The following is a 15,102-nucleotide window of genomic DNA, read 5'->3' as shown; positions in this document are numbered from 1 at the left end:
TGGCTTGAAGCTCAACATTCAGAAAACGAAGATCATGGCATCTGGGCCCATCACGTCATGGGAAATAGATGGGGAAACAGTGGAAACTGTGTCAGACTTTATTTTTTGGGGCTCCAAAATCTCTGCGGATGCTGATTGCAGCCATGAAATTAAAAGACGCTTACTCCTTGGAAGGAAAGTTATGACCAGCCTAGATAGCATATTAAAAAGCAGAGACATTACTTTGCCAACAAAGGTCCGTCTAGTCAAGGCTATGGTTTTTCCCGTGGTCATGTATGGATGTGAGAGTTGGACTGTGAAGAAAGCTGATCGCCGAAGAATTGATGCTTTTGAACTGTGGTGCTGGAGAAGACTCTTGAGAGTCCCTTGGACTGCAAGGAGATCCAACCAGTCCATTCTAGAGGAGGTCAATCCTGGGTGTTCATTGGAAGGACTTATGCTAAAGCTGAAGCTCCAATACTTTGGCCACCTCATTCGACAAGTTGACTCACTGGAAAAGACTCTGATGCTGGGAAAGGTTGGGGGCGGGAGGAGAAGGGGACGACCGAGAATGAGATGGCTGGATGGCATCACCGACTCTGTGGACATGAGTTTGAGTGAACTCCAGGAGTTGGTGATGGACAGGGAGGCCTGGTGTGCTGTGGTTCATGGAGTCGCGGAGAGTCGGACACGACTGAGCGACTGAACTGAACTGAACTGAACTGATGGGTGCCCTGGGGGGGGAGGGCAGTTGGGTCCCTGTGTTCCCAGCCAGTCACACGGGGGGGTGGGGGTGGACTCTGTAGACTGTGGGTTGTGGTTGGAGGCGGAAAGGAATTCCGATCTCTCAGTTGCTTTTACCTGGAATAGAGTTTCTGCACCGTGGTGCTAGGGAGAATGAGATATGCAGGCACTGTGCCCCAGGGAGATATTGTGGCTTTGGATGGGGCCCCAGGGGAGGGCGTCTGTCTTGTTAGCCATGCCTGCCTGGAGTGGAGCAGATTGTAGCCCAGGTGTCCTAGTCTCTCTGTTTTCCTCTCTATTTTTAGTAGGTTTTCTTGAATAAATTCTTAATTTGCAGCAAGCCCTTAGGAAAATTTACAGAGACTTTGTATGCTTATGTTTTTTTAAAAGCTAACTTTCATCAGTTATGGTGGTCCTTTATCCTGAGAGTTACCTCGCCATCGACGTGACTCCTTTGTTGAACTTCCTCCTTGCCCATCTTGAGGTGGAGCACAGGAGGCCCTGCTTCCTGCCAGAGTAATGGATGCCTGGCATTCTTGCATTTGCTATGAAGCATTAGTCTACCATCAGGGACCTGCTACTCCTTTCTAGATGTCTTGCAATGGATTTACTTTTCACAGTCCTCGTGGTGCAGGGAGCAGACAAACATTTTATTTTGTGCTTTGAGCCGTCTAACGAAATGGGGAGAGAGGAGACTCATGGGCCCCGCTCAAGCACGACCTTCTCCTTGTATCCTGCTGTGACTCCCTGGAAGAGGCGGGTTGCTCCTGCCTCTGACTTCTGTCTTCATTTAGTAAGCATTTACAGGATGATGTGTGATCACCCACCTGTGATGACTAGTTTCTTTACGGAAATGGCCATACAGTTTAGATTAGTGTGTACGTGAGCCTGCACGCACGTGCACACATACACACGCCATGGCCACCGCAAGGACGGTTGAAATGAATTAAGTGTGGAATTTGTCTCTGCAGTGACAGGAGCCATCTACGCTGGTTCAGGGTAGAGGTGGGGGTCACAATCCAATCCAGCCATGAAGGATGGCTTCTTTAGCCTGAAATGTATTAGAGGAAAAACAATGAAATATTTGCCAATATATAAAAATGGAGTTTTACATAAAATTATGGGGTTCTTTTGAAAAATGAGGAGATCTGGAAACCCTGATTTTGCATTCCTACTTGACTGCAGTGGCTGTGACTGTGTGGTTTCTGATCCCAGTGTCTTCCCTGTGAGTGTTCTTAGGCCCCCACAGCCTCCATCAGAGACTGCCTGCAAACAGAGGGCTGGGATGGGTTCTAGCAGGCCTGCCACCTCTGTCTCCAGTTTGCGTCACCTTAACTGATTTCATCAGGGCTCAGAACTGCATCCTTCCTTCACATTGGTTAACTTAGCTCTGGGCCTGAGTACAGACAGTCTGCAGGTAGCTGGACTCTCTCTACCTGTAGTTATTAACTAGGATGGAGCTGGAGGCTGACCCAGGGCCCTGGGAGGTCACACTATAGGAAGGATCCCCCAGAGAGAGGCCACTTCCCTAGAGATTTTCAGCCTGCATTTACAATGACCTTCAAACGGTATCATTTTTTGAAACTCAAGGATTGTGGCTTTAGCTGACTTGGAATTGGAGGTGTCCCATGAACAACCTACCCAAGGTTTTGCCATATATCAGGCCCTATGCTTGAACTTGTAAGGTGGGCAAAAATGTAATCTCTGTCCTCAAGGAGTCCACCTGGGAACTGGGAGAGGAGGTGAGTGATAAACAGTTGAGTGTTTGTTTATGTGTCGGTACAGCAGACATGAATCTCTGACCACAAATTCAGAAGTGCTCACAGAAACGATCATAAACTAAGAAGTGAAAGAAATGCAGCTTGCTTCATTTTTCTCTGTTATGACTTCATTTCTTTTGTGAGCATCCACTCATCTAGGCTTCTCTGGTGATTCAGATGGTAAAGAATCTGCCTGCAATGCAAGAGATCCCAGGTTCGATCCCTGGGTTGGGAAGATCTCCTGGAGGAGGGCATGGCAACCCACTCCAGTATTCTTGCCTGGAGAATCCCATGGACAGAGGAGCCTGGTGGCAAAGAATCGGACATGACTGAGTGACTAACACTTTCACTTTCACTCATCTAGGGTTGAAAACTTCATCGTCATTCATTTTAGACCCTACCTTTCTCTGAAATCGTGCTGGTGTCCCAGGGAAGTGACATAGTACCAAGATCTTGGGAGGTGTATCAGTCAGGACAGGCTAGGTCACGCTGCCGTAACAAGCAGCTTCCAACTCACATCAGTTGAAAACAGCAACGTTTGTCTCCTGTGTACACTGTGTGTCCTCAGTGGGCTGGTAGCTGCAGAGGGGCTCTGCTCAGGGCAGTCCCTCAGCAGTCCAGGGTGATGGGGAAGTTGCTGCCTTGAGCCGTAGCTGGTTGCTGTCAGAGAGAAGATGGTTCGGGTGGATATCACCCTGGAAATTAAACACTAAACTGGTAGAGGCATGGGTCCCTTCTGTTCACAACTCACTGCCCAGAAGGAGTCGATGATCCAACAGCTTTGGATATGCAAGTGCAAACCTCTCACATGCCCAGAGTGAGGCATCCAGAATACCGCCTCAGTGACTTCTGCCAGTGGGTGGACCACCTGTCTCCTGGCATTGTTGTCTCTCTGCCCCTTTCTGCTGAGACATCCCTGCCCCTGTGTTGGATTTCATATTATCCATCCTCTCCATGCATTGCCCTCTGTGTCCAGGTTAATATTTCATAGCAATGCTCCTTATGGTCCCTCCTTACATCACCCCTCCCCACTTCCCTGGATCTTAGGAGGCAACAGCCAGTGTGGTTACTATGAAAGGTCACCACATTCCAAAGAGAACACTTCTTTCTTTAAAAGATTTATTTATTTACTTATTTTTGGCTATATTGGGTCTTTTTTTGTTGCATGGGCTTTTCTCTTGTTGCAGAGAGTAGGGACTACTCTCTAGTTCTGGTGCATGGGCTTCTTATTGTGGTGGCTTCTCCTGTTTCAGAACACAGGCTCCAGGGCACGTAGGCTCAGTAGTTGCGGCTCCCAGGCTCCAGAGCACAGGCTCAATAGTTGTGGTGGACGGGCTTAGTTGCACCATGGCAGGTGGGCTCTTCCTCAACCAGGGATTGAACCCATGTCTCCTGCATTGGCAGGTGGGTTCTTTACCACTGAGCCACCAGGGAAGCCTAAAGAGAGCACTTCTTGAGCTCCATAAGGTCAACATCCTTGGACAGGGCCTGAGGGATTTCAAGTTGTTTGCAAGAAGCAGGTCACGTGTCTGCATGGGTTATTGAGGTGTAAATTTCAGATGATAGCAACAGGGGAAAAGACATCTGAGTTTGTTAGTAACAGTGGAGGTTATTGTACAGAGATGGGTTCTGTACATCAATGCGTCCTTGATCACGTCCATGGCCTCAGCCCGTGTGGTCCTCACAGTAGCCTGATGTCGCCTCCATTTCCAGAGTGAGAACCTGGCGACCCAGAGAGGTTCAGCCAAGCCCTTGAGGCTGCACAGCTGGTCCAGGGTGGCCCTGGGGATAGAACTACATGTCGTTTGGCTCCAAATCCCAGGCTCTTCCTGCTGGCTATTGTCTGCATCCTGCTCCCACACTTCTCCTCCTGCTGCCTATGAATTTTCCTTCTTAACAACATGCTCACCCGATCCCTGTGGCTCCTGTAGCGTGTTTCAGAGAAAGCAGAGATTGGAGCTTGCTCTCTCCTCAGACCCTTCTGGTCCCCTTCCTGTGGCCTGTCCTCTGCAGGACACAGAGGATGGTGCAGGGGAAGCCATGACCAAGGACTGTCAGTGTTGCTTTGGGGATCGTGGGAGAAACACATCACAGTGCAGTTGTGAAGGCAGAAAAAGAAGCTTCAACTCTTCCATTTAACTCTGGGCAGTAAAGAGATGACAGCCTCTGACTTGGGCCCCCGCCATGGCCAGGATCAGCGGAGAGAGGTGTGGCGGCTCCAAGTGAAGCCTCAACCATTGAGTTTGAAAATCCATCCTCTCTGGCATCTCCAGTTCTTCCCTTGCCTTTCAGAACCCACCTGAACGGGGCCCTGGGGACTCTGCAGGGCCCCCTGTGCACCTGCTAGGCTGTCCTGTGGACCCAGTGCTCCCGCAGCACCTACTTCTCCTGCACCGCAAGGCTTGGGCTTCCTTGGGAAGATGGGAGTAGGGGGACCTTGGTGTGCGATGCCCCCAAGGTCCCTCACCATCTCAGGTCCCGTGCATTCATCCCACCCCAAGGAAGCCAGGCAGTGGGGGTTCCCTGTGACATCTGAGGAAACTGAGGCCCTCAGTGAGTGGGCAGCAGGGTGGGGGCCTGATCCCAGGTCCCTGCATGTCTCCTGTGACTCTGGGTCCATCAAGGAAGGAGGCCTGCAGGCAGCGGCTCCAACACCTGGAAAGGCTCTGGATCCTAGGAGGTTGTGCATGCAGGTGGGGAACCCAGTGTGGTAGCAGGTCAGTGGTGAGAGGTGGACCTCCTCCTGGCCCCAGCACTTCTCCCCAGAGGCTGCTCTTCTCCTGTGAGAGCCCAGCGACTGTCTCGTGCAGACGTCCTGTGATGCAGACTATTTTGACTTCGAGACAAAGTGTTTCAGAGATGGGATGATTCTCCAAAAACCCCTTTTCAAGATAATTTAAAGTTGATCCTCAGAAGGGCAGGCGTGGAACTGACCAAGCCACCAGACATCCCAGGAGAGCTGTGGCCTTGAGGTGCCCAGACCTGGAATGAGTGGGGGTGGTGGGGAGAGGAGCAGGCTTCCCTCTGGGTCCTGGAGCAGGTCTCCCATGGGCTTGACAGACTCAGCCCGGGGGCAGGCGACAGAGAGCCACTTGTTGTAACGTATCCCCCCACCCTTTTTTCCTCAGAATCTGCCAAGTGCAGTTTCCTGGTCGGGAGCCCTTTCTCCTGGAGGGGAGGGTCAATGGGTGGAAGGGACCCCTTGCTGTCTCTCCCCTGTCCCTTCCTTGCATTGGAGCAGAGGGAGACCCTGTGCTCACGGCACTGATCAGTCAGAGGCCCTGGGGATGCACGGCTGCTTTCTGAGCAGCCAGAAGCGGTTGTTTTCAGATATAGAATAGATTCATAACAGATCTGCCCTAAAACGCACCTGTGTGTTATCTCTTTGTTTAGACTCTAAGTCCTTGGGACCTAGAGGCTGTTCTGTGCCCTCAGCACACAGTTTTTTGTATCCATCAGATATAAAATGAGTAAATGCATCAAAAGAGACTGGCGCTAATACAGTACTCTGCTCTCATTTTCTGCAGGTTTTCCTCTTCTGATCTGTATCATTTCAATAGTCTTTGCCGTGGACAGTTATGGAACAAGTAAAAAGTAAGTGAAAGGGTGATTCCTGTGTTGGCAGGACTCCCGTGGGGAGGGTCCCCATGGCCCCAGCTCGATGTCTTCCTGTGTTCTTCTGCGGGAGGGGTCTGTCCAAGGCTGGCATCTTCCAGTCCTGACAGTTTTTTTTTTTTAAGTGTTTTGGGCTTTCTCCCACCTTGAAACTAGCAATGAGGGGGTCCCAGTGCCTCCAGGATTGGGTGGCCAGTACAAGTTTCTAATGGGAAATTTCCGTCCATGCAGTTTTCCTAGACATGCTGTCTGGCCACCTGTGGAGCCCAGTTTTGTGTTGAGCCCTTTCCTTGGTTCATCAGCAAGTGCCTAGTTCATAAGAAGTCTCATTTAGTTACAGCCGAGTGAACATAAGACCGTATGTGTGTAGGCCGGTGTGTACCAGCAGTGGGCCCCAAGGTTCTCCTCGGGGCGGCAGCAGCAGATGGGACCCTGTATGCTCTAGACCTCATGCCACTGTTTTGAAACTGCAGCTGGTGGGTCCAGAGTTGAATCAAGAAGAGGCTGGGTTGGTGCTGTGCAGCCAGGCCAGGTGTTCAGGTTCTAGAAAGTTGATTTCCTTTCCTCCCAAAGAGAAAAAGGCTTTAGCTCAACCGTCTTCAGGAGGCTGCCCCCTCTCCTCAGCATATCTGAGGTGCCACTGAGAGAAAACACCATGGAGAGAATTTAAGAAGAGAGAGGGAGTTAAACTTGGTCATAGCTTCAGCCTGAGATAATTTCTCAATTGAGTCACTAAACTGGGAGGAATCTGGCTTATTCCACTTTAGGGCAACAATTTCCTGGAGATGAGGCTTTTAAAGAAAGTGCTGTCTGAGTGCATACTGAAAGAAGAATGATTAAACAACCATTGTTCTGGCCCATTCCTTGCAAGCCTGCATGGTATCCGAAGTCAAGGCACAAATTAAAAGAGGCAACTTGGTCTCAGACACATCTCATTGGCATTTGTTCAGTTTCTTTCCATCTGGGAGTGCAGATGCTGGCTGCCCACAGTGCGTGGCTCAGCTCCAGGGTCTGAGTCTGATATAAGCCTGTCACCCACTCACGTGCCTGAGAGCGAGGCAGCCCCAGCAAATGTCCGGAGGGTCACTGAGTGTCTGGTGGGGACGGGGGATCTGAGGACGCTCATCCACTTAACACTGTAAGACAACGGTGGAAAGCACGGGTTTCCTCCTGCAGAGCTGTCACCCTATCAGGGAGCCTGGGTCGGAGCTGCCCCTCTGCAGAGGGACCAGCGGACTCGCCGTGTGTTTCCATGGGAGATGCTTCATCCTCAGACAGGAGGCTCTTCTCTCCAGAGCCTGGGTTCCAGATAGGAACAAGCCTCTTACAGGCACTGTCACATGTCTGGGACACTTCATGTCTCCTGATCCAGGAGGTCTCGGGGGGAGGACTGGGGCCAGAAAGGCAGGTGCAGGAGCATGGACTTGGGTCCCCTAACCTCCCTGGGCCTCAGCCTCCTCCTCTGCAGGGCTAGCGTCATCACAGCATCTGCCTCAGGGGGGTGCTGTGGAGTTACAGGGGATGATGTGTCTCTGGGTTTGCAGAGCTGGGGGTAGGGGCGAGGCTCCTTGAGTAGGTGTGAGTGAGTGACCAGGTGACATCCACATCCCGAGTCAGTGAGGATGTGTCGTGGACCTGACCAGATCCCATCGGGTGTGCCAGGCCCCTGGGGCTGCCTCCAGATCCAGGGAGGGGTGTGTCTAAAGGACACCCAGGTTCTTGGCAATTCTGAGGCTTTGGAGAGAAATGAGGTAGTAGAGGGGCTGGCAGTCCTGCCTGAGCCCCTGGAATCACATCTCGGAATCCAGGAGGAATTTCACAACCTTAAAACTGGACCCTACATCCCAGACAAGGCTTCTCTGGAAGTCAGAGCCGTGGCTGGGATCCACTGGGGAACCATTCCTCTCAGTTCAGGGGGCACCGCCAGGAGGGGAACTGATAGATAGTTAATGAGCCAATGAAGATGGTCGGTTCTGTGTCACGTGATGCCTCCTCACTCCTCCAATAGGCAAAAGCCTATTTATTATTATAATAAAATTAAAGCCTCTGTTGGATTTTGGCTAGACTCTCAGAGATGGTGAAGTTTTTCACTAACTAGGTGACCTGTAAAAGCCTTCTTTTCCCTGAGCCGGTCTGCAGACCCAGAACGTTCTTCCCAAGAGTGGAATGCTCTAGAAATTGTGAGCAGGATGTCTGTTGGGATTAACGGTATTATTGTCACCATGCCCACACTGCCCCCTGTCCTGTTCTGGATGCAGGGCCCCCGCGCTGGAGTGGGTGGGGCAATGCACTGAAGTAACCTTCTGTCTCCCTCCACAGTTGCTGGCTATCACTCGGGAATGGTGCCATCTGGGCCTTCGTGGCCCCTGCCCTGTTCATCATCGTGGTACGTTCTCTGTCCTGCGGGTGCGGAGCTGGGCGGGGCTGGGGGGTAGCACTGGGAAGCACTGGGCTGTGTGGAGATGGGGCTGGGATCACTGGGAGTAATGTCTGAGGCTGTGGCAGCATCAGTCCTGTTACAGCCCCTCTTGTGGGCCGTGACCCAGAGCAGCTTCATTACTCCAAGAGATACTTGGCAAGGTCGGCCATGTTTTCAGATTTAATGTAGACTGGATTAAGGCCCTTGGTGCTTTTCCCGCCAAAGCAACCGGTATGGATGTGCACCCAGGAGGGGCAGTGCAGACCCAGCTGGTTCTTTGCCTTCTCACTGTTCTTTCAAAATTTCCTCACATGCATATCTCCATGGTCAAGGAGATGCAGGATCCAAGGCTGCGTTAGGAAGTTTTAGTCAAAGCTCCCTGGGAATCACAGGTAACAGAACTCCTGTGATTATGAAGGACCTACTCAGAGAGGTTGACAGAAATCGGGATTTATGAACTCATAGTCAGGAATGCTTGCTGTGGCTGCTGGGTTCAAGGTTCGGACGTGGCCGTCTCCACGTGTTTCTGGCTTCTTACATCTCAGCTCTGTTTTCCTATAAATTGGCTCCATTCTTAGGGTGCCCCAGATGCTGATAAGAAACTCTTGCTGCTGCTGCTGCTACTAAGTCGCTTCAGTCGTGTCCGACTCTGTGCAACCCCATAGACGGCAGCCCATCAGGCTCCCCCGTCCCTGGGACTCTCCAGGCAAGAACACTGGAGTGAGTTGCCATTTCCTTCTCCAGTGCATGAAAGTGAAAAGTGAAAGTGAAGGAACATACAAAATTCCATTATCCGTCTTTGGGGAAAAAAACTCCTTTGCTCTTCTTGTTATTGTTCTGCTGACATGTCCCACAAAATCCTAGGATCGATTCTCATCATTTCTAATGGGCTTGACTTGGAACCTTGCCTGCCATGGACCCCCTCACTGAGGTCAGAGGAGCAAAATGCTCTGATTGGCCAGAAGAATGGAATGTTCTGATTGGCCAGCCTTCACCGAGGCCAGTGGAAGCAGAATGTTCTGATTGGCCAGAGGAACAGACTGTCCTGATTGGTCAGCCCTCCCAGAGGAATGAAATGCTCTGATTGGCCAAAGTTCTGAAATGCTCTGATTGACTAGGCGTAGGTCACAGTTCTCGGAGAAGGCAATGGCAAGCCAGTCCAGTACTATTGCCTAGAAAATCCCATGGATGGAGGAGCCTGGTAGGCTGCAGTCCGTGGGGTCGCTAAGGGTCGGACACGACTGAGCGACTTCACTTTCACACATTGGAGAAGGAAATGGCAATCCACTCCAGTGTTCTTGCCTGGAGAATCCCAGGGATGGGGGAGCCTAGTGGGCTTCCGTCTATGGGGTCACACAGAGTCGGACAAGACTGAAGTGACTTAGCAGCAGCAGCAGCAGGTTACAGTTCTAACCCTGGGTTCTTATACTTGGTTTCCAGTGAAGTTATTTAACATTAATGATAAAGGCTCAGATTTATAGAGATCTTTTAAAAAATATGTTTTTACATTAAATGTCTCTTTTTCTTGCCCTTAAAATAGCCACTTGAAGAGAGGGTGATTTCTGTTTTATAGAGGAGCAGATTGAATGATAAACTCCTGGCCGGTGATTGCAGCTGTGTTGGTTTAGGTGTGCCCTTCCTCTCGTCCTCCCCTTCTCCTTGCCGTCTTCCTCTTGGTATCTCTCCTCCTCCTTCTCCCCAGGTGCTAGTGAACCAGCTTGAGCTCTGTTGAGCAGAAAAGGCTTAGTCCTGGGAAGCACAGGGGAATCAGATTTGGCTGGTTCTGGGCATTCAGTGCTGTCAGCTGGTATCTCCTACTCAGCTCATGGCCCCGCTGCTTCCTTGCTGGCTCCATCTGGATCAGGCAGGCTTTCCTGGGGAGGCCGTAATGGAACTGGCACCCTGACAACATCCTCCAGCTCTGCAGCTCAGAGTGAGGAGGGAGGCACTGGTCCCTGAAGTCCCAGCGGAAGTCCCAGGACAAATTCTGATTGGCTCCTGTGGGTCAGGTGTCTGTCCCAGAGCCAATTCCGGAGGCTGAGATGGAGACAGATGATTGTTTGGGCCTGAACCACATGACTGCCAAGGGGTCACCCCCCTAAACTCCAGGGCCTGGAGGTGGGGGTTCTCAGGAAGCCCTGTGGGGAGGGGGCTTTGGGGAGAGGGGAACAGTGTCCTTGCGCCCTGCTCAGTATCTGAGGTCTGCTCAAGGGTGAGGCATCCCCATGCTGTCCCAGTCTGAGCATCTCTCCCCTCAGGTGTTGGGGGCTGACACCGGGGAACCTCCCCCACATCCCTCTTGCCCACCCTGAGCATCCACAGAACACACTCTTCACACTCTGGGCTGGGACTCCAGAGCATGCTCTCCATACACCCCCAGGGTGGGATCCAGGCTGTGTTTATTACCTCTCCAAAGGGTGCTATCTTTGAAGCACCCCTGGGCGACCCTGAAGGCATGGGAAGGGACTCCAGCCGGAGACACTTGTGCCTTTGGTGTCCTCATTCATTGCCTCCCAATCCTAATGACAAACCCAATTTCCCATGTCACCAGTGATGGCAGTGAGAGGATGGACTTAGAGAAGGTCTGTGGACGGCACTGAAGCCACCACCCTGCTCCCCACCCCCACGGGGATATTTCCTAAATATTGCGAAGCCAGCCCTCCTTTCTCTCACCCCCTGTTCTCTTCCCAAGCTGCTGATTTGAAATCTTCTTTTTGACTTTGTTGCATATTCACTAGCACAACTGAAGCCGTGGGCCCTGGTGGTTAATTAGAAATGTGTCCAAGGGAAGACGCCTGAAGACGTAGCTTCCTGCTTCTTAATTAAAATTCCACTCAGGCATCCTCGAGCCACAAGAGGTGCAGCAGCATCTTCTTGGTAAAGGGTTTCCGGAAGGGCAGAGAGGGGACCTGATTATGGTGTCCTTGTCTGTTTGGGACCTGAGGGAGGGTGGGTGGTGCCAGCCCCACACACAATCCCCTCTTTCTGGCTGCACTGACTCGCTGCCCTCCATGCCCATCTCCTTCCAGGTGATGTGGACTCTGGGGCATCCACAGGTACAAGCAGGAGATGGGGAATGGGGGGGGGATGCTATAAGCCTCCTGGATCCCCAGTGGTGAGGCAGGGTTGCACTCCCAGCTCTGTGGGGCTTCAGGGCCCCTGGGCTCTCTGTAGGATCCACGTGGAGCCCTGGTGTGAGGAGTGGGCATGAACCAAGTGCCCCTCCTGATACTGTGCCCCTTCTGCCCAGGGTGGCGGGGTGACCTGTATGGATGTGGACGAGACTCAGATGGGGGGCCCTGGAGTGCATCCCCAATTCCCTCAAGCAGGACGGTGGGTAGCAGGGGCTGCTCAACCCCCCACAGGCCACACTCCTGTCTTCAGCGCCCGTGCAGCCCTGGCCACAGACTCCCTGGGTCCCGATGCTGTCTCTCTGCCCTCAGCTCCTCTGTCTCGCAGGAGCCAATGTCCCAGGCACCCCATCTCTGATTGCTGGCTCCCTTGTGGTGCTCGGGTGTTTTCTTTCTTTGTCCATCACGGATGGTCAGAATCACGTAGCTGGGTCACCTCCATGAGGGAAGGGGGCACAGCTGTCTCTGCATGGCCAGGGCAATGCACACCTGCTCTGTGAAGGAGGTCTCCCTCCAAGAAGGGCCGCCAGGTTGGGAAAGGGATGGGACTGTCATCTCAGGTGTCCATCCTCTGCGTGAACTCCGAGCTCAGAGCACAGACCCAGGTTCTTCAGTTAATTGCTTCCAGCTGCGGGAGGTGGCATGTTATTGTGGTGATGTGTCCCTGAGCTTTCAGTCCAGGCTGTCCCCTGTCCCAGGGCTGCATGAGGCCCGTCTATAGTCACGTTACACCCTTTCACAGGATGACAGAGGCCCCTGTGAGCGACCCGGCGGGCACTCTCTCTTCCTGCTCCTGGGGTCAGGGAAGACCCTTCACTTTGTCACCCAAATGGAGACACAGGCTCAGACAGACTCCAGTCCCCCCGACAATTAAACCCTCCTGGTCAGAGCATGGATGGTGGGCAGGGGTGGAAGGGGAGTAGTTGACTGTGTTAGTTCCCTGTCCCTGCTCTCTCTCTGTGCTGACCTGACTCCCCAGGTCTGGAGGCCCTGGTAGCATCGCCCTCCCCCCCAGACTCCCCGGGTGATCTGAGTGTTTCATCTGACTTCAGTCAGTGACAGCGGGGGATCCAGGGCTGCCCTGCCTGGATCCTTACCCCCGACCCATGCAGCGTGGGGTCTGGCTGCAGCAGGGTCCCCACACCTTGAGTCCTTCAGGATCACTGAAGCCCCACTGTGCTTCCTGGAGGGGGGCTGTTACCTCCAGCCCCACGCCAGCCCCTTTCATCGACATCAGCCATCAACACCTGAGGACTGCAGTTCTCAAACTTGTTAGTTAGGGAATTACTGGGGAGCTTGGGAGCAGTTCCCACCTTAGAGGTTCTAGATTTACTGGATGTGGGCTCCAGGACCTTTCAGAGCTCCACGGGATTCTACCATGGAGCCAGCTTGAGGTCTGAGGAGGGCCAGGAGAAGTCAGGAAGCCCTGGATGATGAGGAGGGAGGTGTAGGCCTAGAACTGTTCAGCGACTTCACAATCGAGTGCAGGGTCAGCCGGCTGTGGCCCACGTGGTAAATCCTGTGCAGGAGCACAGGCGATTACTTACAAGTCATCTGCAGTGGCTGTAACACTGCAGCCATTGAGTTGAGCTGTTCCAGTAGAGACTATAAGGCCTAGAAAGCCAAAAGTATTTGCTTCATGGACCTTGAGAGAAAAGTCATGCAGACCCTGGGCTGGGGGATGCAGTGGAGGGGTCCAGAGACCCCGCTTCTCTGACCCTCAGGGCTCACGCTGGCCAGGGTTGGGTGTGTCTCATGTTCCTTGTCTTCTCTGAGAACCCTGGGTTGTGCATGTTGAGTTGTTCCCCATTGTTCCCAGGGGCCCCCTGAAGACAACAGTTTTCAGGATCACAGGTAGGGCCTGGCCCCATTGTGTAAAGTGGGCATAGCTCTGTTTGGGTGTAGGTTCACATGAGTACGTCTGTGGGAAAGAAATGTCTGGACGGATGCAATGGGATAGGGTTCCCTCCAGAGGGATTCGTGTCTGGGGGCTACCTGCTTGCATATCCCATGCATATAAAAAATACCCGGCAATTTTAAAGTAAAACACTTTGGCAAGGTGCGGGTTCATGTTGGGGCATGTGGTTTCTGTGTGTCCTGGTGAGGTTGGTCTTGGAGGGGCAGGAACCTGGGGGACAGAAATTGTCATGGAGATGCCTGCTGGGCCCATGGCGGGGGCCGGGGAAGGGCAGATCCAAGCCCCTTCTGGGAACAGCTCATCCTTCACCCCACTGTCAGATACCAACCCCCCTCCCAACTGTCCCTTCACAAACCATCCTACCTGATTATGAAGGGACACGGATGTCATTCCCTGGGTGGCTTCAGTGAGCCTGAGTGCAGATGTACCTATGGGGTCAGCAGGTCTTACAGAAGCAGGGACACAACCTGAGCCCCCTAAAGGGCTTGTTCCATGCCAGCCCCACTGGGGAGAAAGCCTCCAAGCTAGGGAAGAGAAAAGTCTGGAGCTTTAAAGTCCTTCTCTCACATGAAACAATGGACTGGTTCAAAACTGGGAAAAGAGTACGTCAAGGCTGTATATTGTCACCCTGCTTATTTAACTTATATGAGAGTACATTAAGTGAAATGTCAGGCTGCATGAGGCACAGTCTGAAATCAATACCAGATATACAGATGATACCATCCTTATGGCAGAAAGTGAAGAACTAAAAAGCCTTTTGATGAAGGTGAAAGAAGAGAGTGAAAAAGCTGGCTTAAAACTCAACATTCAAAAAGCTAAGGTCATGGCATATGGTCCCGTCACTTCGTGGCAAATAGATGGGTAAAAAGTGGAAACAGTGGCAGATAATATCTTCTTGGGCTCCAAAATCACTGTGGATGGTGACTGTAGTCATGAAATTAAAAGATGCTTGCTCCTTGGAAGAAAAGCTATGACAAACGTAGACAATGTATTAAAAAGCAGACATCACTTTGCTGACAAAGTTTTGTATAATCAAAGCTGTGGTTTTTCCAGTAGTCATGTATGGATGTGAGAGTTGGACCATAAGAAGGCTGAGTGCCAAAGAATTGATGCTTTCGAACTGTGGTGTTGGAGAAGACTCTTGAGAGTCCCCTGGACTGCAGATCAAACCAGTCAATCCTAAAAGAAATCAACACTGAATATTCATTAGAATATTCAGCTGATGCTGAAGCTGAAGTTCCAGTACTTTGGGCACCTGATGTGAAGAATTGACTCATTGGAAAAGACCCTGATGCTGGGAAAGATTGAGGGCAGGAGAAGAGGGTGATAGAGGATGAGATGGTTGGATGGCGTCACTGACTCAATGGACATGAGTTTGAGGAAACTCTGGGAAAAGGACAGGGAAGCCTGGCATGCTGCAGTCCATGGGTTTGAAGAGTTGGACACAACTGAGCAACTGAACAACCACCACCTATCACCTAGGAAGAAGCCAGAGTGGTTGTGTGACTCTACAAGTACAGGTGCATAAAGATACAT

At 52.0% G+C, this 15,102-nt stretch overlaps 1 protein-coding gene across 2 annotated transcripts in view; it reads left to right on the top strand.

Moving 5' to 3' along the window:
• ADGRD1 (adhesion G protein-coupled receptor D1) overlaps nucleotides 1–15,102 on the top strand; it is a 179,443-nt gene that overhangs the window by 148,636 nt on the left and 15,705 nt on the right. For both annotated transcript variants that reach the window (XM_055404644.2, XM_055404645.2), the window contains 2 exons: nucleotides 6,011–6,077; nucleotides 8,418–8,484. In XM_055404644.2, the coding sequence (XP_055260619.2) occupies nucleotides 6,011–6,077; nucleotides 8,418–8,484 (134 nt within the window). The remainder of the gene's footprint in view (nucleotides 1–6,010; nucleotides 6,078–8,417; nucleotides 8,485–15,102) is intronic.

This window comes from Moschus berezovskii, chromosome 19 (assembly GCF_049115385.1).
Source record: "Moschus berezovskii isolate FMDL1 chromosome 19, NW_MosBer_1.0, whole genome shotgun sequence".
NCBI lineage: Eukaryota > Metazoa > Chordata > Mammalia > Artiodactyla > Moschidae > Moschus > Moschus berezovskii.
This window is presented reverse-complemented; position numbering and strand designations above follow the sequence as displayed.